The 22,547-nt window shown below is 43.5% G+C and overlaps 1 protein-coding gene across 2 annotated transcripts in view; it reads right to left on the reverse strand.

Moving 5' to 3' along the window:
- The window catches only part of CFAP61 (cilia and flagella associated protein 61), a 384,193-nt gene that overhangs the window by 135,335 nt on the left and 226,311 nt on the right, over window positions 1-22,547 (reverse strand). For both annotated transcript variants that reach the window (XM_066386991.1, XM_066386992.1), the window contains exons 20-21: window positions 8,462-8,560; window positions 2,657-2,822 (exon numbers count right to left, since the gene is read on the reverse strand). In XM_066386991.1, coding sequence (XP_066243088.1) covers window positions 2,657-2,822; window positions 8,462-8,560 — 265 coding nt within the window. The remainder of the gene's footprint in view (window positions 1-2,656; window positions 2,823-8,461; window positions 8,561-22,547) is intronic.

Consider the following 22,547-nt stretch of genomic DNA (forward strand, 5'->3'; position numbering starts at 1 on the left):
TATTAGGCTTGCCATCTAATTTCTCTCAATCTGTCCCGGCCGCAATCAAATCTACCCACATCTATATTTGCGTAACTTTCACAGGCCTATTTCTCTTGTTAGTTGGTGGGGGGGCTTGGTCAGCAGCCCTCACAGCCTTACAGTCCATCTCTGTTCCGGAGAGCATGATGTCATCAACTCCGATGTGACACAGCAGCACCAAGCAGGCTGTCAGGGGCTCAGTGGGTTTCTGCCTGAATTTCGTCCACAACTCCATCAGTTCTGCCCAGTTGTAGGGCCAGACCCAGAGTGGTCCGGCCCTTCACTACCTGGGGAGGGGTTTGTGGCTGCCCCTGAGGGATTCTGGGTTGCTGGGTCTTTACTTTCTTGGCAACCACCAGCTGGGCTCCAAATCGGTAGACGGCAGTTGCAGCCCAAGTCTCCCCCTTAGAAGAGTCGAAACGCCTGCTCCCGCTGACTCAGATCCACTCTGCTGGCAGAAATGCAGCTCCATCTTCTGTGCCTGCTTCAGCTCCTGTGGCTGCCGGCTCTCAGCCTGAAGCTGACTCTCGAGTTCCTGACCCTGCATTTGTTTCTCCAACAGCCATCACTGCCAATGTTCAGCTTCCAGAGCACACTGCAACTCGTGAACCCGTAACTCTTTGTCCAGACACCAGTCCAGTTCCAGACTCAGCCTGTACCTCACACCACAACTTTCGGACCAGATCGGCCTCCTTCTCCAGCACTCACTCCAGTTCAAGCCGTTGCTACTGCTGGGTCCACAACTCACCCTGGGGCTCTCAACCTTGGGCCACCTCTCGCACAGAGCTCCTGGTTTCTTCTCGTAGGGCTGTAAAAATCAGCCAGCCCGTGGTCCCCAAAAGGACAGCCACAGGGAGCCATAACAATGACCAGTCCTCTCCCCCACCCCTCAAGGGTGGCTGCAGCTCCATACTCATCTGCTCTGAATCCTGCCCACTATGCCAGATGTAATGCCAGTGGCGAGCCAGGCAGGTTCACATTGGATTCAGGCAGATGGCAGAAAAACTGTGGAGCCAGAAAGGGCTGGGCCATTCTGTTTAACAAAGTTTCACAATGGCAGGCAAGCACACAGCAGGGGAAACCGCCTCTCAGGCAAACAAACAGCAAAATGGCCCCTCACAGTGGCTGGCTGGCTGGCTGGCTGGCTGGCAGGCAATCCGCGCATCCGCAACCCCCCCCTCCCCAGCACAAGCACCCATAGCCCTATATAGGTCATAGACATGTGGCGCAACCATGTACTCATGCACTAATCAGGCAAAGGGCTTGCAACTGGTAAACCATGAGCAAGCCTAACACTGCCATTTGCCCCACAACTAGGAAAAAAGAAGAAAAGAAGAAGAAAAAGGAAATCACTCAGAGGCTGATGATCCAAGCCTTGAAACTCTACGGTCTCCTCGCTAGCACCATCTACCGCGCCTGGAAGCTTGTTAGAACTGCAGTGTATCTGCCGCCCTGCCCCCTTCCTGCTCAGAATCTGCATTTTAATAAGATGCACAGGGGAGCTATGTGCACGTCACAATTCAAGAAGTGCTCTAAGGTACAGGTGAGAGATTCTAGGTTGAGAAAGTTCAAGTAAATGGTTCTTCGTCTTGACTTGGAGTCCTCTGAGAGCTTAAAAATAAAATGCTGATAATTGAATCCCCACCCCAGAATAATTTAACCAGAGCCTCTGGGGGTGCGGTCTAGGCATGGGTAGATTTGAAAAGTGCCCCAGGTGATCTCAATGTTTAGCCAAGGCTCAGAACTACCAGTAGGTGATGATCAGAGTTGTTCAGCTGCCTATCCCCCACCCCACACTGCCTCCTGCTGGCTTGGCTATGAAGGGAAATCCAGGACCGTTTACAAGATGGCCTAACTAAGACAGAACCAGATAGAACGTGGCAGTGACTGGGGTGGGATAGATTGCTCCACTCACCTCCGGAACAAACACACCCCAGGGAGGCCTTTCCAGGTTTCTGGGAGAATTGTAATTAAAAGAGTCCATCTTTGAGTTACAAAGTACATCTCTTTCGATTAAAGAGATGCCTTATTTTGTGGGCCACATGAAATGCTAATGTGTTGCAAAGTGAGAATATTAAAATTCGCTTCCCTAAGACATTAAATAGCTTCGGTTGTATCCAGCAATGCTTTCCTCAAATGTGGTTGGAGAGTTTAATCAAAATGGACAGCATGGCCACTGTGGGTAATCAGTCAGTCACATTTCCTGGTTTTATAACTGAGAGACAAAATAAAATAAGGGTTGACAGAAGGTCCGCATGTTTTAAATACTTTTGCGTGAGCCCATCACCACCGCCAAATGTTAGCCTCTTGAGGCATAAATTAATTCCCCACAAATGCACACCGGGTTGTGTCTGGATTCTGCTCTGTGAGCAGCAAGTGTTAGACTTTTGGACAACAGCTTGAAGAATGACATTTCTCCGACTGGCTGTGATTTTTATCCTGGAGCAGAATGCTTTTCTTAGAATGGGTTCCCATACGGATTTCGGACACAATTCTGGTTATGTGCGTGAGCTTTGCAGGACACTTATGAATAGAGGGTGGCAGCTGCCTGGCAAAAAGACATGCTCTTCACCCAGAGCACATGCCTGTAAACACCTTAACCGCCAGTCACCGACATGGCCATGCGCGGCCTCACCTGATACTGCTGCCCGGTGCAGAGGACGAGGTGGTCATAGAGCACGATTTCTTCTTGGGAAACCACGTGCTTGGCTGCTCGGTCTATGGCAGTCATTCTACCAACCACCACATTGACCCAGGAGCACAGTGACATCAATGTGTGATCTTTATCATTAAAGCAGTGGCTGTGGAGAGAGAAGCTCCATCAGTGACATTTGAGCAGCTGACAGTGAGCATTAATTAGACATCTGGTGAGCTGGTTCAAGCAAGAGCTGTGATTTTACCAGGACCAAGGCTACATACTAGGAGATTTTTTGTTGTTTTGTTATAAGATAGTCACAAATTGACATTTTCGCATTAAAGCAAAATTGTTCTTCCCAGCATTGGGCAGTCCACAACTGGGAGTGTATGTGTGTATGTGTAGGTGTAATCATGAATATATATCCTTCCTTCTGCTTCTATTTTATGGTGAGTATACACGTACTTTAGTGGTTAGCTTGTCCTATTGACCATGGACCCAAAGGAAATGAGGAAGAAGAAAATGACATTGCTAAGAATTCCCAAAGGCAGGGGTCAAGGTCCTGAATATCAAGAATCCTTCCCATTTGCTAATGGTTTTCAATAAATGACTTGCCCTGGCTGGTTGGCTCAGTGGTAGAATGTCGGACCGGTATGTGGAAGTCCTGGGTTTGATTCCCGATCAGGGCACATAAGAGAAGTGATCATCTGCTTCTCCACCCCTCTCCCTCCCCTATTTCCTCCTTTCCCCCTCCCCTCCCACAGCCATGGCTCAAATGGTTCAAGTGAGGATGGCTACATGGCCTCACCTCAGGCACTGAAATAGCTTGGTTGTTGAGTAACGGAGGAGAGGCCCTAGATAGACAGAGCATCACCCTGTATGGGGCTTGCCTGGGTGGATCCCAGTAGGGACGCATAGGGGAGTCTGTCTCTCTGCCTCCCTGCTTCTCACTTAATAAGAAAATAAAAAATAATAAATAACTAAATAAATGACTCATTCATAGAATGAGTATATGGATTTATGCCAAAAGAATAAAACATGTTTTATTTAGAGAAGATGTCGATTAGGGAATTATGTTCTAAGCAAGTACAGTCCCTGGAGACTGCTGGGGTTTGCTCTGCAGGGCAAAGGTGACTTGTGGGGAACTAGTACTTCTGCGAACAGCAGGTCCAGGGTGAATGGGTTTTCTGGTCTGGGTCCCATTTGAGTTTGAGCATTTCACTACATAATGTGAGAAAATATATATATGTTTCCTTCTTGTTGGGCCTCTTGTTGGCATTGGTTTTTTTAAAAAGATCTTGTGAGAGTTGTTTCCAGACCTTTCTGAAAGCCATGACCCTCTGTACATGACCTCCCTACTGATCGTGTTCTGACACCATTATAAGAGTGTAGGATGGCAGGACAGGAAGTGTTTTCTTTCACATCTAGGCTTCATTGTGCCAACGTCTGCGTTCCTGTTTGCCACCAGTGAGATTGGACCCGGGGACTCTGCATGCCTCAGTCCTGCAGGTCCTGTGCTCAACGTAGGACGGTCTCCCTCCCTACACGCCCGGGCGCTGTGAGGGACGCATGCGAGAGGGTGAGAAATGCTGCTTTGTCAAGTGGGATGCATATGTGAGGGGCATTATTGTAAATAATATTAATGATACATAATCCTGTTTACTCTCCTTGGAGGCAAACAGAACTAAAGTGGTAATGGCAGAACATTTTTTCTTTTTGATCCACTCATGAGTCTGCTCTCCACACACAAAAGGACTTCTGGTAATGGATGCACATTAGACCCTGTTATAGGACCTGTGAGACAGAAGGGAGCTCTGGGCTTTGTACCTTTCAATGACACAACACTTAAAAACAAGCAAATTTCTTCCTAATAAGAAAAGAAAACCAGAGGCTGTCCTGTCACAAGAAAATAATAAAGAGTGAGATGAAATTCTTTAAAAAAAAACACACAAAACCCTTTCGGTAGTTTTACAGGAGAACAGGAAACATCACTGATTCTGTATGTTCATGAGACCCACGGAAAACTTCTTATTAGCATCACAGCCTCTTCATAATAGGAACAGCACGGCCAGTCGCCCACGATGAGGAAACATTAAATATAGCTAGTGCACAGGGATTAGTCTTAGGAGGATGTGCTCAAAGATAAAGTTCTCAGGGGAAATCTGAGGAAGGCTCAGACAATGTTATTTTTAGTGACAGTAGGGCAGCAGTGTGGTCATGTCAGAATGCATATTTCAGAGTTAAAATCTGAAGCTCCGTCAGTGGGAGCTGGCACTTGATATGGCTGGGAACCGTAGGAGGTGCTGAAGGTGGGTGCTGCCTTTGCTGTCTGTGACTACGGCATTCCTCAGTGTAAAATAGACTGTATAGGTGACCACTGTCCATTTTGGACTTTTCTTTTTCTTTTTTTTTTTTTTTGTATTTTTCCGAGGTTAGAAACAGGGAGGCAGTCAAACAGACTCCCACATGCACTCAACCAAGATCCACCCGGCATGCCCACCAGGGGGTGATGCTCTGCCCCTATAGGGTGTTGCTTCGTTGAGGCAGAGCCATTCTAGCACCTGAGACAGAGGCCATGGAGCCATACTCAGCACCCGGGCCAACATTGCTCAAATGGAGCCTTGGCTGAGGGAGGGGAAGAGAGCGATAGAAAGGAAGCAGAGGGGGACGGGTGGAGAAGCAGATAGGGGCTCCTCCTGTTTGCCCTGGCCGGGGATAGAACCTGGGACTTCCACACACTGGGCCGGTGCTCTACTGCTGAGCCAACTGGCCAGGGCCTGGACTTTCTTTAACTTACCCATCAGGTAGGTGAAACTAGATATTTAAAACTATAAGTGGTATTTTCCCAAAATTACTTCCTAAGCAGAGTTAGTGAGCATTAAGATTCTAACATGGCAGGGCTATTCATGGCTTGAGGACAAGAGAAATACCTCCACTAGGGTTCTCTGAGAAATAGAGAAGGAACATAAAACTTTATGTTTCTCAAGTAAACTTGACCCTAACTTGAAAATAATGTGAGAGGTTATCTTCATAGAATATCCTGGAGACAGGTAATAAGAAAAAAAGCAGAAATGCAGGATGGGAAATTTTTGGAAGAAGACGTGTCTAACAAGTGGCCAGCTTGTTCAAAGTTGCAGGGGCCCGGCATCTGGTGTCAGAAGACGTAGCCCAAAGCTCCAGGTGCAAAATTAGCAGCAAACCCCAGGACAGCAAATGTAAGTACAGTAGAGACCTGCACTTCATGGAATCAGAACCCTTCAGAACTAAAAATAACCTTGGAGGCTTTCACAAAGGATTTATCATGACTCTTTTAGAAGGAGATCACAATTAACTTTCGGTTTCTTGGGGCTGATTGTCTAATTAGTGGCTTTCTCTCGCTTCCTCTCCCCCCCACTGCCTTCATTCCGCTGTGTCCCCCACATGTCATTAGCACCTCCACCAGAGGCTGGACCAGGCCGGAGGACGAAGACAAAACTGGCCATTAAAAATATGTAACAACAATAACAAAACGCCGACTAGGGCAAAGTTCAGAATTAGTATTTAAAATGAGGAATTTAAAGTATTAAAATTTTAATATCAATGCACTTGTTATCTTTAAACTCCTTGAGTAGAGATGATTTCTTCTATTGGGATATGAGGAGCATTTGAAAGGTAACGGCCTGTTTTCTGTTTCTGTTTCACTGCGTAGTTTCCAGAATGGTGGAAACATGCAGTTACCATAGATGAATTTTTCATCCATAGATGAATAAAGCCCCTCACACACGCATCCCACTTGACAGAACAGCGTCTTTCACACTCTCTCGTGCCTCCCTCACAGTGCCCGGGGCGTGGAGAGAGAAAGCTCATTCCATTGAGAGGTATTATTTAATTCTTAATTATAACCTGATTGAGATGGCTTTCACAGGTGTGTTTGGAGGTAACTGTCATCTTTTCATTTATTTACTGAGCACCTGCTATTTGTCAAGCACTGTTCTAAACGCTGGGGACACATCAGTGGACAAATGGGGCAAAAAATTCCTGCCCTCATGGACTCAGAATATAAAGAAACAACATCATTTTAAAAGGCAAATTATATCATATTTAGAAGAATTTCAGCCGCAAGAAAAAATAGAGCAGAGTAAGGAGGACTGAAGAGTGTTCAAGTGTCAGTTACAAGCAGATGGTGGTCAGGGCAGGTCACACTGAAAAGCTGACATGGAAGCAGACTCAGAGAGAGAGAAGCAAAGACCCCAAGGCAGGGAACTGCCCGCTGTGTCTCAGGAATACTGAGGAGGCTGCTGTGGCCGGAGTGGAAAGAACAACGCTAAACATAGTCAAAGATGAGGCCAGAGAAACAAGTGGGCAGGGATAGAGTTTAGCTTGGGGCATTCTAGGACTTTCTGTGATGATGGAAATGTTTTATGGCTGTGCTGTCTGATATGGCAGCTACTAGCCACATGTGGCTATTTGAGCACTTGAAATATGGCTATCATAATTGTGAATTTTCAATCTCATTTAACAGTAATCAATTTCCATGTGAACAGCCGCACACGGATAGTAGCCACCATATTGGGCAGTTCCCGAGTTGACGTGATCTGACTCCCATGTGCAGCATTGTTCTGACTACTGTGTTGAGAATCTGGAGCTCAGGAGCAGGGACACCAGGTGACTTCCCACCCAGCCACACACAGATCCCACAGGGTCACACCAGCTGAAAGTGAGTCATTACTAGCTGTTCTCTCCTATAACACACCTAACTCGGGGCTGACAGAAACCTTTATCAATCTGACTGACTTAAGTCCTTGTGAGACACTTATCAATGACCAACAATTCCTGGGCCTCAGGTAATTTAGAAAGAGGGGGCAGTGAGGAAGGGGACAACCATGTGTTGATCCATTCTTTGTCAGAAATGACTGTTACACTAATTAAAAAAAAAAAAAACTCCAGTAAACTTGGCTTATCATACATTTTTCAAAATCAAAAATCCAAAGTTCAAGGAATGAGACACCCTTTCCCATGCTTTTTTAAAACTGCACCCTAATGATACCTTTTTTTTTTAAAGAGCTCATCATCTGATAAAAGTAAACGAGCCTGGCTGTGCCGGGGGAAGGCGGCAGGTGCCCCGCTGCCCGCGGCCTGGCTTCTTCACAGAGGACAGAGCGGCTCTTCGGCACAGATGCCAAGCAGACACCCAGGAGGGAACGAGTTCCTGCCTCCTCCTTGAGGAAATGTGAACACTTTCTAGGGGCAGGGAGCCTAATGATGCTCAGACCCATGTCCTGCTACAGGAAATTAAAGTGAATGGAAGCTGTGTGATAATCAGATGGGGTTCGACTGGGATGCAAACACCAGAGTTTGCTTAGACTGACAGGGAGGGCTTGCTTGGTCAGCCCCTGACCCCCTACAAGTGGCCGTGGCTGGGATGGGTGTGAAGTCCACACCCAGTGAGGGGCCTGACCTTCACCCCCAGCTCTGAGCCTGGGTGGGGAGGGGGTTGCCTGGCCAGATGCAAATACAGTTAAGGAGCTCTGAGCTCCACAGCCTTATAGTATCACTCAGAACCAACTGACTGCCGGTGGTGGCTGAGTCAGCAGGCTCCATGCTCCACCCCAGGTGTTTGGAGGAGGGCATAAGTCATCCACTGACAAAATGGCAGCCACAGTTCACAGCTCACAGGCTTGCTCTTGTGCCTCTTAAGTGGCACCTCACTCCAGGAGGTAAGCCCACACTTTTCTCTTTCCAACCTGAAATTGGTTTAGCATAGAAATGGCTACATACAAATTAGGACATTTAGGGCTCAGAATAAAAAACAAATAGGATTCATACTCGCTTGCTAGAAACTTCCTTTGTTCAGCGCCCAGAAGTTGTTTTCCAGGGAGTCCGTGGGTTGAAATTAGGGTGAGATTACTAAACTTCAGGTGAGAGCTGAGGAAGAAAAGAAAACACACAAAAAGAGGTAAAACAGAATTCGGTGAAACTCTCATATACAGCTGACCCTGAAGAGTGTGGGGCCAGTGTGCAGACTCCTCATGAAGTCAAAATCCATCTATCAATTTGATTCTCCCAAACTTAACTACTAATAGCCAACTACTGATATCATAAACAGTCGGTTAGCACATATTTAGTATGTTATATGTATTACATACTGTAGTCTTACAATAAAGTAAGTTGGAGAAAAGAAAACATTAAGAAAATCATAAGGAAGTGGAAATACCTTCACAGCATTTATTGAAAAAAACTAGCACATAAGTGGATCTACACAGCTCACACCTGTGTGACAGTCAGCTGTCAGTCAATTTAACCTTATTTTATCTGTCACCTAGTTGCTGAACTTTTCTTTGAACCCAGCAATTCCTTTTGCGCAAACCTTCAAATGGAGCCGACCATTTAAATGAAAGAGGGGAGATGGCACTTGGAGTGCAAAGGACAGAAACTTTAAACAGCTCTAGCGCCATAATGACAGATACCATTTAAATTTTTAAAATTTTGCTTCTCAGAGTAAAACAAAACAAAATCAAGACCTTAGGACAGTGGTTCTCAAAGTGTGCACCAGGGTGCACTAGTGCACCCTAGAAGATTTCCAGGTGCACCCTATGGTATTCCAGAGAAATATGTGCCTGTTGGAGTTTAGATTTTTGGGGGACAGAGTTGTGGGGAATTGGCTGTAAGCAAACAGTCTACCCAACCTCCTCACCTCATTTGCCTGATTAAGTTGCAAAAGGCTGTTAAGCTGTGGTGCTGGATTGTTTACACTACCCCCCCACATTCCCCGGAAAGACTGGAGGCAAGTTTCTTCTATCCTTTGTTTGGTGTAAAGTTAAGATGATATATATGGTGGGGGTTTTGGATTGATGATTAAACATAAGGAATTGTTTCTTGAAGCCTTTTGGATTTCTATCAAAGAAGAATATGTGGCAATATCTAAAAAAGCTTTGAACATTTTCCTACAATTTTCAACATCCTATTTATGTGAATTAGGATTTTCTACACTCAACACAATTAAGAGTAAAAAGAGAGGAATTCTTCATTGACAAGGAAATGAGAGTTTGCCTTTCAAATATATGCCTAAGCATTGAAGAAATCGCTAGGACACATCAGGCTCATGTTTCTCATAAACACAAGAATGAAAAAACTTAACATATTCATGCTGGGACCTGCCAAATTTACTAAATCTTACTAAGAATGTATCTATACATATAAAAAGATAACTTTTTTTTTAACCTCTTTTTTATGAATTCTAAAATGCAGAACTCAAAAAATGTAACATAAAAATGTTTTTTAATGTCAGAATAAATTTAATTTTGTCATATTTATTTCATTAATTACCATAAAAGCATGCTTGGACTTTATATCCTTTTTCTTTTTTTTTTTTTAAAAAGATTTTATTTATTGATTTTAGAGTTGGAGGAGAGCAGGAAGCATCAACACATTTTTTTTCTTTTTTTCTTTATTCATTTTTAGAGAGGAGAGAGAGAGGGAGAGAGAGAGAGACAGAGAGAGAGAAGGGGGGAGGAGCTGGAAGCATCAACTCCCATATGTGCCTTGACCAGGCAAGCCCAGGGTTTCGAACCGGTGACCTCAGCATTTCCAGGTCGACACATTATCCACTGTGCCACCACAGGTCAGGCTATATCCTTTTTCTTTAATATTTGACTTAATTATTATAACATATTTCTCAGAAATTTGTATATAATGAGCCTACAATTATTTGTAAGATTTTAAATGCACCTGACTTCAAAAGTTTGAGAACCACTGTCTTAGAAGGAGGTAAATTTACTATAAATTAATGCAAAGTTTGAATTTCAAACTACTAAGAAACTGCTTGGAATGACAGCCATCGTAGCTGAAACTCTGAGGCCTTACAGTCAAGTGCATTGCACATCCTTTAGTTGGTCCTTGAAACAGTACAGTGAAGTCAGTAATATTATGATCCCTGTTCTATTATAGGAAACTGAGGCAGGGTGTGAGCCCTGGCTGCCTCCTCCAGTGTCTTCTCATCTAACCTCACCTAACCTCTGCCTCCACTGCTCTACAGACCCTAAATTCTTGAAAGGGATCCAAAGATCACTTAATTCCCATCAGTCAAAATTAGCTTTATTTCTTTTTTTTTTTTTTTTTTTTTTTTTTGGTATATTTCTGAAGTTGGAAAGGAGGAGGCAGTCAGACAGACTCCCGTATGCGCCTGACCGGGATCCACCCGGCACGCCCACCAGAGGGCGATGCTCTGCCCATCTGGGGTGTTGCTCTGTTGCAACCAGAGCCATTCTAGCGCCTGAGGCAGAGGCCATAGAGCCATCCCCAGTGCCCGGGCCAACTTTGCTCCAATGGAGCCTTGGCTGCGGGAGGGGAAAAGAGAGACAGAGAGGAAGGAAAGGGGGAGGGGTGGAGAAGCAGATGGGTGCTTCTCCTGTGTGCCCTGGCTGGGAATCGAACTATTTCTTTCATATATACTGCTCACGAAAATTAGGGGATATTTCAAAATGAATATGAAGCGATAAAAAAAGAAGCATTTGATTATTTTTTACTAAACAAGAACATCAGAAAAACAAAGGGCAAGTCAAAGGAAGTTCAATTATACACATGAGATGCAAAACCAACTTTTATTTCATTGGTGAAAATGCACTATAAAGCCAGTAGCCGTGGTCACCATCACAGTCACCTGGCCCATGCAGGTTCGCATTAGATTCAGACAGACAGTAATGAAACAATGGAGCCAATAACTGGTGGGCCATCATCTTTAATCCTAGCTTGCACCCGGCGGGCAAGTAAAAACACACACTGGGCTCCAAAACCCACTCATTCAGTGCTCACAAAGCTACTGACTTATCTGAGTTTCCTAGAATCAAAGGTTTCTAGCTCACTAGCCTCATTCTCCTTTGTTCCCCATCTCCTTCTCTCTACCCAAACTCTGCACTAACTGGCTTCTCTTTCAGCACTCCGCCATCTTGGCTTCCTCTCCTCTCCTCTACGTGGCCTTACTCAGCTCTCCTCCCTGCTCTCTGCTCTAATGCTAATCTCAGGAACTGAGAGAGAGCAAGCTCCCAGTCTGCCCCACTTTATGGTGTAGGTTCAAAACCTTTAATCCAGTGTACAAACAAAGAAGTCTCTGATACAAAGTCACTTATCTGAGGCATAATGGGATTCCTCATGAGAGTGCACCACCCTACATCAAAAAGGGTGGGAAAGGCTTAGTCCTAAAACCAAGCCTTAGGCTATAAGAATCCTGCCTGCTTACAGCCTGTCCCCCCACATCCAATACAAACTATAAGCGAGCAAACATATATATCATATTTAAAAACTTATTTGACCAACATGCACTATACAAAAGGCTGAAAGTACTGGAGTATCTGCACATTCCCTGATCGCCTAATTTTAGTGAGCAGTTATATACAGTTATAGATAGATAGATAGATAGGTAGATAGATAGATAGATAAGCATATATATACATACAGACATATATTAATTATATAGGGTGGGGCAGAAATAGATTTACAATTGTATGAGAGTTTATTTTTGCATTATTATCTATTAAAAATTGTATAATTTTTCCTACAAACATCTGTAAACTTACTTCTGCCCCACTGTGTGGGGTGAAATCAGGATATTAAAGTAAGTTTTAGAGAATTCCTTTCAAGAGCAAGACTGCCTCATAGTTGCATTAGGTTTTCCAGGGCCTGAGGCACGTTCATAGGCATTATCATGGAGATTAATCTTCCAGACAATTTGTGCTAGGGGTGGGGGCGGGATCAGGATTTTAACACCCGTATTTCACAAAGAAGAAAATCAAGGTTGGAAATGATAGGTAATTTGTTCATGGTCATGAAGCCCATAAGCAGCAGGGCCAGAAATGAAAGCCATGTCTCCCGACCCCAAGTGGCGCCCTCCCCACCCCCGGGCTGTTCTCTAACCAGTCCTGTGAGTGCTGTTCAGTGGAGCCTCCTGAAAACTTCGGTGCTTAAGACTCACTCCGTGCTTTCTCTCTGCTATTGAAAATGTTCCTCATGCAAATGTGCCCTCCAGATCGAGCCAGCAAAGTTTTCTGGGTGCGCTGATCTTTTCATAGGCTTCAGGATGATGAGAAGAAAGATATTTCCCCCCTAAAGTCTCTTCTTAGTTCACACCTCCTCTTAAACCAACCAAATGCAAAAAAATATAACCCTTCACCAAGTTTCAGGAAAACACCTTCCCTCCTTTCCCATGAGGAAATTGGAAATTTTCCAAATGTGGAAATGCTATCAATTTACTGACAATCTGTTAAGTACCACTAAAAGCAGGAGACTTTTGGTGGCGGCAGGGGCCAGCAATGTAATAAACTCAACTGCACCTGACATTTAAAAATAGTTAAATATTATGAAAGGTTTTGCTCTAAAGTCTCCTAGGATGTGTGTCATTTAAGAATAAATATTCTTATTTGATACAAAGAAAACCAAGCACATCTTACCATCTAATAATAATAAAAATTTTGAATATGTTCAAATACCATAAAGGTCACAATTAACCCCAGCTACTTATGGTGCCAGTTTGCAAATGTACACTGATGACAGGCTTAGATTTATTACCATTTCATGTAAAATGCAAGTAATAATACATGTTTATACTCATACACAGTTAAAATTTATCTTGGCTTTGGTGCCTATGTGATGGAAATGTGGTTTATGTTGTACTAATAATACAGTTTATATACAGGCCCTTGTTAAAGTTCTATGTGAATAAAAGGCTTAGTAATTATCCAGTTCTATTTTTTTTACTATAAAAACTAATCACCATGGCACTGAATAATTTGAATGATCCAACAACATGGATAAAATACCTCATAAAATTTTAAATTACCACACTCTAGTATCCTGAATTTTGCTATTGTGCAATTAAAGATTTCTCCAAGAGACTTGGGGGAAGGAGGTATTTTTTGGATTTTTATCTGAAAGAACCAGCTTCCCATCCTGTCCCTCAGCCGAGCCAGGTTCCTTCTGCACGCTTCACTGTGGCTCCTCTGGTTCTCCATTCAGTCAAGGTTGCCACGTCACCTTTCTCGTTTTCCCTACGATTCCCCTTCTCACTCTCAAGGGAGTACATCTCCCACGTCACAGAAAGCAGAGAGCAGCCACCAGGCAGCGCCTCCCTCTGCTTCTCTTCCCGCCGTCTCCAGGGCATCTTCACTTACAACATTCGCTGTCCATCTCCCCGCATCAAGAGACAGGGGTCTCCCCATGAGCGCCCCCTCCGCTTCACGTTGCTGTCCCTCCTCTCCCCTCCCCATACCAGCAACTTTCTCTTACAACTGCACTGAAGAAACCTGGAAGGAACCAGTCTGGTTCTGTGAAGGAGGAACCATTAAGTCCACAGGGGCCATGGCCCTGTTTCTCTACGGTGGCTTCCATTCTCAGGGTCACCTCAGGCCACTTTTACCAGTCCAGTCACTTTTACCTTGTCCACATCTTTTGATTGCCTCCCACCTGCCATTTCCAGGACACATTACCTTAGCTCACCTTCTCACCAGGAATAGTTCTGGGGTGAGTCTTTCTGGCACAAGTCTCTTCTCTCTCTCTCTCTTTCTCTCTCTCTCTCTCGCTCTCTCGCTCTCTCTCTATCGCTCACCCTCTACACAACTACTGGAAGCCTCTTTATATTCAATCTCGATTGTTCCTCGCTTTTAAAATCTCCTTGTTCGCTCACCACGCTGGCAGAAGCAGAGCCGAGCAGCCAAGAACATGGGCTTGGATCTCAGATTGTTTCAGTTGAACTCTCAGTCCTAGAACTACCTCACTTTTTGACCTTAGGCAAGCTTTTAACCTCTCTGGCCCAGTTCTCTAGCCTGTGTAATGGAAATGATAGGACCTAATGCCACACAGTGCTGTGAAGATTAGATTAAACAGTATTGGCTAAATGGTAAAAATATTGCATTTTCAATGAATGTTGACTATTTTTATTACCAAAATGTTTAATACAAATTCATGAGCATGGTCTATAGGCCCTCATGGGCGGGGCCTAACCTAAGCTCCCCATCCTTCTTTGTGACACCCACCTTTTTGCAGCTCAGTCTCATTCCCTGCCTCTTCTATGCCTTTACATGAGATTATCATCAGCATTTCCAATTGCTCCAACTTCATATTTTAAAAATTTTTTTATTTAGAAATATCTGAATATTTAATTTTTTAAATTTATAGCTATCTAAGAGTATTGGTCCAAAATCATGAAGTTTATAATGGAGCATTTTAATAGATTTTAGCTCTCTGAGGATGAAACATGGAGATCAAATGTTTAAGACTTTTAATTTGATTACCTATAAATATTTAAAGAGTTCCTGCAAAAGAATAGCAGGTCATAGGGTACATCTTGGGTTTGGGCATGCATTAGACAAATGGCAGGAACAGCATAACCACGGAAGAAGCAGGACTCTCAGATCTAATGGTGTTGGCTTAATGTACATAAACAATATCTAACATCATTGTGAGCCCTCTGCTCTGAAATCAAAGGTCACCGTGTTGTTGGAAAAAAAAAAGTTCAAGTTAAGTGCTCAAACCCATGAAACATTAAGCAAGTGCACCTGCATTTTCACAGCAGATAATTCCAGCAGGGATTTCATGTTGCTGTGGATACAAAGGGAGGAACAGCTCAGAGATACTTGTAAAGCAGGGAGGGATTAGAGTATCCAGGGAAATAAGTAAAAGGTATTGCGTTTCATTCTATGCTTTGGGAGGACAGCTACAAAATGAAGTTTAAACATCCTTAGCCTTCAAATTAAGAGAGTCACATTGCCAATTTATTGTGAACATGATAAAAGAAACGTAAACTTTTCATGTTGCTCACCCTGCTGGGTGGTAGAAACCGGTCAACCTCCCAGGTGAACACTCATTTTTTGTTTTTTGATGATTGTTTTGGCATAGCAAGGTCAACCAAAGCAAACGATTTGTAATTAATTTCTTTTGTTAATGCTTTTATTTGAACAAATAAATCATGTAGGGAGAGAGAATAATTAGCTACATTAATCTAAATGTTAACAACTTAATTTACTAACACCTCTGCTTTCTGAATTGTTCTAAACAATGACAAAAATATGAGCCAAATGACATTAAATCCTAGCTTAGGATAAATATTTAACATAACTGCATATTGCACTAATCAAAGAATAACTCAGATTTAATTAGGTCTTAATGATAACACATCGTCACACAATTAATGATAAAATGGTATAGATGGGGTTTAAAAGTTGGGAGTTATGTCAACTTCCAATATTAGAAGAAAAATATAAAGCAGAACAAATCAAAATATTTATTTTAAGTATAATATATTAAGAGAATCTACCAGGTTTTCCTTGAAAATTTTTAAACTTTCTTTAGCAATATTTTTTCTGTTTAGATCACAAAAGAGATTTTTTTTTAATTTATGATTTTAATTTGTGTTTACATAGATTCAAGTATCCCACCGAATATATCTCCCCCCCACTCCCTTATTCCCCCTCGGCCCTCCCCATGCCCCCTCCCCCCAAGGTCTTCCCCCCTTCCCTCCAGGATTTGCTGTCCTGTTCCACAAAAGAGATTTTTTTTATGAGGTCCTTGGCTACTTACTTCATGTTTAGAAAAATAGCACAGCAGCTGCATCCAACAGCACACTCTGACCAAAGAGGTAGGGTCAAGGATTCTGAGCACTTCCAGAAGGAGACAGCGTGTGCATAGGGCAAGGAAAAGGCTAACAGCTCTCTACCTGACTTGCCTTCTCTCTTCTCTTGGGTGCCGTCTTGCATGTCTCCCCATTTCAGGGAAACCCCAAGAGGAACCAGAAAGGGCCTGGAGAAAGGGGCCGAATAGCAAGTCCCTTTTGCCTGCTTGGGCTCTGGCAAACAGGCTTGTGTTCAGGGGCAGGGGTTTGGAATCAACACCTGACCCAACAATAAAGTACAGGAGTCTGCCTGGAGCTACCTAGGTGCACTGTGGATCCTCTAGAGACCAAGCAGGGGAGACAGGTGGTCCCGGGTAAGAAACTGGGTGGCTTGGATGGGGATGTTGGGTATTCAGGATCTCAGATAAAAAAACTTACTGAAAAAAATGAATTAAGTGTAATGTTTGAAATGTCCATGGAATAAGAATAAAATTTGGGAGTTCTGACAAAACAGAATAAAATGAAATTGGGTTTTGCTTTATGATTTAGGGAAAATGATTAATGATGTCATATATATATATATATATATATATATATTACTGCATATATACAATATATGCAGTAAAAGTGGTACATTTATACAATGTTTATATACATTGAGCATACACAAGATGTAGATTCCAGGATGGCGGTTATAAAAACCAAGTTGGAAAGCCTTTGGACACAAGAGATGGCAAAATGCAAGACACAAATCAATCAGCTCCCTAAGATTGGATTAACAAAGCATCATGGGAATTCAAAAGCAAGTGAGATCACTTCTTGTAGGGTAAGATGATGAAGGGTTTTATGTTTTGGGCATATGCTGATAGGAAGTTTTTTTTAACACCATATGAGTAGGTTTGCTCACATTTGACAGATATAGCTTCTTGGACCTTCACTCTTCATGGTGATAGTCTAAACACGAAGCTTTGTGAAACACTTTCTAGGAGGTCTAAGCCAACATGTGAATACTATGACATGAGGTAATGACCGCAGCTATGCAATGTTTAGTAATAAGTTAATAATTATGCCTGGTAAGCCCTGACGTAATGATGTGATCTCTAGAAGTTACATGATTTGTTGAGGACTAGAAAATGTGGTTTGGAAAACAAGTCCATAAAAAGAGGTTATAAGGAACAATTATAGGGGAAAATGGATTTCCTTATAGATAAGACTGCCTATTTTCAGGAACTGTCTACATAAATGGTTCCTATACCCAGCTGCTTGTTAGAATTACCAGGGGAGTCAGTTAAAAATACATATTCCTGGAACCCACTCCAGGGATACTGGCCCAGGATTCTGTCTTTTTATAACTACTATCTCCACCCCAATCCCACCCCACCACTGCAGTTAGCTCTAATGTGCAGAACTGTGTCTGGAATTTTCACAATTTGTCGCTTATTGAAGAAATTACTCAACATTCATCCCATATCTAGGAAGGAGATTCACAATATTTTTCTTCACCAGAAGTTCTTAAAATAAAAAGGGAAATTCAAAGCCTTTTTTCTAAGCCCAACTGCCTTATCATGTTAGTATGTTGGGAAGATCCTGGCTACCCCTTTGACAAGAATTGTCTTCAGATAACTACAGTTAGAGTTTAACATGGTGGCCAGACGCCATGTGCTCAGGAGCTGGCCAGGCCTGGTCTGGGCTCACACAGTGGCTCCCATTCCTCAGAAAGGCCTGCTCCCTGGCACCCCTGTGGAAGGGCCCGCCACACCCGTATTTCCAGGCTCCCCATCAAATTCCCCCGAGAGTAAATGCTGCAAGGGCAGGATGTGATAGGAAATGCGGAGTCTGATACCTCCTCACTCCCCCAGTGCACTTGCAGACACTGCTGTCTGTACCGGGATGAAAGCATCCAGGGGGTGGGTGGGTCACCCTAGTGCTCCCTGTGCCGGGAGAGAGGAAAAGAGGTTGAGTGCTGGGGAGGGGTGAGAGCGTGACTGAGTGTGTGCTGCCCTTTTTCTTTGAGGAAGTGAGGCTGCACATGAGAGAGGTGGGGACAATAGGGTGGAGGAAGCATTGACCCAGTGGCACTAAGGACCCAGTGAACCCCTGGAGGGCTTGTTAAAACACAGATTGCTGGGCCCTATTCTCAGGTTTCTGATGAAGGAGGTCTGGAGTGAAACCTGAGAATTTGGGGTTTGTTTGTTTGTGACAGAGAAAGGGACAGATAGCGACAGGCAGGAAGGGAGAGAGATGAGAAGCATCAATTCTTTGTTGTGGCTCCTTAGTTGTTCATTGATTGCTTTCTCATGTGAGCCTTGACTGGGGGCTGCAGCAGACCGAGTGACCCCTTGCTCAAGCCAGAGACCTTGGGCATCAAGCCAGCAACCTTGGGCTCAAGCCAGCGACCATAGGGTCATGTCTATGATCCCACACTCAAGCCAGCAACCCCGCACTCAAGCTGGTGAGCCCATGCTCAAGTCGCCAACCTCAGGGCTTTGAACCTGGGCCCTCCACATCCCAGTCTGACGCTCTATCCACTGTGCCACCACCTGGTCCGGCGAGAATTTGTATCTTTAACAAGTTCTCAAATGATGTTGATGCTGTTGGTCCCTTTGAGAACTTCTGTTCTAGGGACAGAAGAGTGAGAGGCTCCCAGGGATTTTGTGCTCAAGAAAGGAGGTAGAGTGTAATAGAAGTGTCTGTGAGAGAAGTATATGAGCCCATTAAATACTTGGGAGACATGAGTAAAGACTGAAATATTTGTTCTTGGCCTTGTTTTTTTTAGTGGAATAGATCTTCTGGACTCAGGGTGGGGGGTACATTCAGAGTCCCCTAATACTTACATGATAAACTTGAGGTTAGTAGCAGAAGACAGGACACAAATACGTTCAGATTAAGGTTTGCAAAGCATCCAAATATCAGGAAAAGACTTAAGAAACATCCTTCGGCAGCCCATGAGGCAGTGATGCCAGAGCAGCAGAGGTAGGCCCTGTACCATGAAAGACTTGGGGCCAAAAGGGGTCTGGCCTCCCTCCATCTGAGTAGATAACAAGAAGGCCAGTGAGCAACTCCAATTTTCTCTGAAGTCAAGTAGTTTTGAAAAATAGAAACCCCACGGAGTTCAGCTGCTTGCTTGGTCCTCTTGGTGTTAGACCAGAGGTGGTGGACATTTTAACCAAAAGTCAAGGGATTGTCTTTGCCAGAGGAGTTCTCAGAAGAGACAGATGCAGATACTGGCAGGAGAGGTCTCTGGTTTATCGCTGATCCTCGGGACAAGAGCATCTTCCACATCAAGGAGACTCTATTTCCCCAGTCTCTTTCCTCATCTGAAAGACAATGCTGGGCTCCCACCAGGGATCTAGACATGCACATTTAACGAGTGGGGAGGGGCATAATAACAAGCACTGAGTGCTAGGGCTTTCCAGATGCTTTGCATGTATATTACTGTATATATATGAAAGGACCTTTATAACAGCATAGGTGAGATTCTGGGAGCCTTCCCCACTACACAGATGAGGAAACTGAGGTTCACAGATACTGGACGATTTTCCTGGGCCCCATCAGTCATGGCAGAGCAGTGACATTCTCCACTTCACTCTGTACCCTGACTTAGTGGTTCTTGGACACCCCTGCAGAAGTGTGAGCACACAGACCCCTAATCCTCAGCTCTCCCATTCTGTCCTGTAGGGTGGGGCCCGAGTGTCTGCACCTTCCACAGGTTCCCAGGCCATGCTGAAGGTGATGGTCCACAGACAATTTGAAAACTACCGAGCTCACCTTATCTCCATATCCCGAAATAGAAATAAAGAATTGGCCAAGACAGGCCCAAGACACCATCATTTTTCTAGCAGAGGTTTCTGGTGGAGTAGCAGTTCATGTGGGGCTCACTTTATTTTTTTAATTATTAGTGAATTTATTGCGGTGACATTGGTTAATAAAATTATATAGGTTTCAAGGATACATTTCTATAATACATCTGTATGTTGTAGTGTGTTCACCATCCAAAGTCAAGTCTCTTTCCGTCACCATTTACGCCTGCTTTACCTTCTTCTACTTCCGCCACCCTCATTTCCTTCTGGTAATCACCAGACTGCCGTCTGTGTCTATGAGGCTTTTGTTTTATTTTGTTTTGTTTAGCTTAATCTCTTCACTTTTCTCACCCAGCCCTCCAAACTCCTTCCCTCTGAAAGCTATCAGTCTGTTCTTTGTATCTCTGAGTCTGCTTCTATTTTGATTGTTAGTTTATTTGGTTCAAAAGATTTCACAGACAAGTGAAATCCCATGGTACTTGTCTTTCTCCACCGGGCTTATTTCACTTAACATAATAATTCCCAGGTGCATACATGCTGTCATAAAAGGTAAGATTTCCTTCTTTTTTTACAGCCAAGTAGTAGTCCATTGTGTAAATGTACCACAGCTTTTTTTATCCACTCATCTACTGATGGATACTTGTGCTTTTTCCAGATCTTAGCTATTGTAAATAACTCTGCAATGAACAGAGGTGTGCATATATTCTTTTGAATTGGTGTTCTCTGGTTTCTTTAGATACATTTCCAGAAGTGGAATTACTGGGTCATAGAAGTTCCATTTTTAATTTTGTGAGGAAGCTCCATACTGCTTTCCACAGTGGCTGCACCAGTCTGCATTCCCACCAGCAGTGCAGGAGGGTTCCCTTTTCTCCACATCCTGCCCAGCACTTGTTTGTTGATATGTATTGGTATTAGCTATTCTGACAGGTGTGAGGTGATATCTTATTGTGATTTTAATTAGCATTTCTCTAATGATTAGTGACACTACGCATCTTTTCATATGTCTGTTGGCTTTCTGAATGTCCTCTTTAGAGAAGTGTCTATTAAGTTCCTTTGCCCATTTTTTAATTGGATTGTTTGAGTTTTTGGTGTTGTATAAGTGCTTTATAAATTTTAGACCCCTTATCAGATGTATTGGTGAGTACGTTCTCCCATGCAGTGGGTTGTCTTTTAATTTCGTTGGTTTCCTTTGCTGAGCACAAATCTTTTTTTTTTTTTTGTATTTTTCTGAAGCTGGAAACGGGGAGAGACAGTCAGACAGACTCCCGCATGCGCCCGACCGGGATCCACCCAGCACACCCACCAGGGGCGACACTCTGCCCACCAGGGGGCGATGCTCTGCCCCTCCGGGGCGTCGCTCTGCTGAGACCAGAGCCACTCTAGCGCCTGGGCAGAGGCCAAGGAGCCATCCCCAGGAGCCTTGCTGCGGGAGGGGAAGAGAGAGACAGAGAGGAAGGGGGGGGGTGGAGAAGCAAATAGGCGCTTCTCCTATGTGCCCTGGCAGGGAATCGAACCCGGGTCCCCCACACGCCAGGCCGACGCTCTACCGCTGAGCCAACCGGCCAGGGCCTGAGCACAAATCTTTTAATTTGATGTAGTCCCATTTGTTTATTTTTTCTTTTGTTCCCCTTACCTGAAGAGACGTATCGGGAAAAATACTGCTGTGAGAAATTTCCGAGATTTTATGGCCTGTATTTTCCTCTAGGATTTTTATGGGTTCCAGTCTTACATTTAAGTCTTTAATCCACTTTGAGTTTATTCTTGTGTATGTTGTAGGAAGATAGTCTAGTTTCATTTTTTAGCATATATCCAATTTTGCCAAAATCATTTATTGAATAGACTGTCTTTCCTTACTTAATATTCCTACTTCCTTTGTCAAATATTAATTGACGAGAAAGGTGTAGGTTTATTTCTGAGCTCTCTATTCTGTTCCATTGATTTATATGTCTGTTTTTATGCAGACAGTCACTTCTCTTGTATGCCCTGACCGGGAATCAAACCCAGGACATCCATAAGCTGAGGCTGATGCTCTATCCACTGACCTAATCGACCAGGGCCCATGCTGTTTTGATTACAGTGGCCTTGTAGCATAGTAACTATTCAGAGTCTTTTGTGGTTCCATATAAATTTTTGAAATATTTGTTCTAATTCTGTGAAATATACCATTGGTATCTTGATAGAAATTGCACTGAATCTATAGATTGCTTTGGGTAGTATGGACATTTTAATGATGTTAATTCTTCCTATCTATGAACATGTATATGCTTCCACTTATTTGTATGTTCTTTAGTTTTTTTCTTCAGTGTCTTATAATTTTCTGAGTTCAGGTCTTTTAAATCCTTGGTTAAATATATTCCTAGGTATTTTTTAAATGCAATTATAAATGGGATTGTTTTCTTAGTTTCCCTTTCTGATAGTTCATTATTGGTATATAAAAATGCAAATGATTTCTGGGTATTTATTTTATATCCTGCTACTTGACTGAATTAATTTATCAGGTCTAGTAGTTTTTTGG

The sequence above is a fragment of the Saccopteryx leptura genome, chromosome 5 (assembly GCF_036850995.1).
Source record: "Saccopteryx leptura isolate mSacLep1 chromosome 5, mSacLep1_pri_phased_curated, whole genome shotgun sequence".
Classification (NCBI taxonomy): Eukaryota; Metazoa; Chordata; class Mammalia; order Chiroptera; family Emballonuridae; genus Saccopteryx; species Saccopteryx leptura.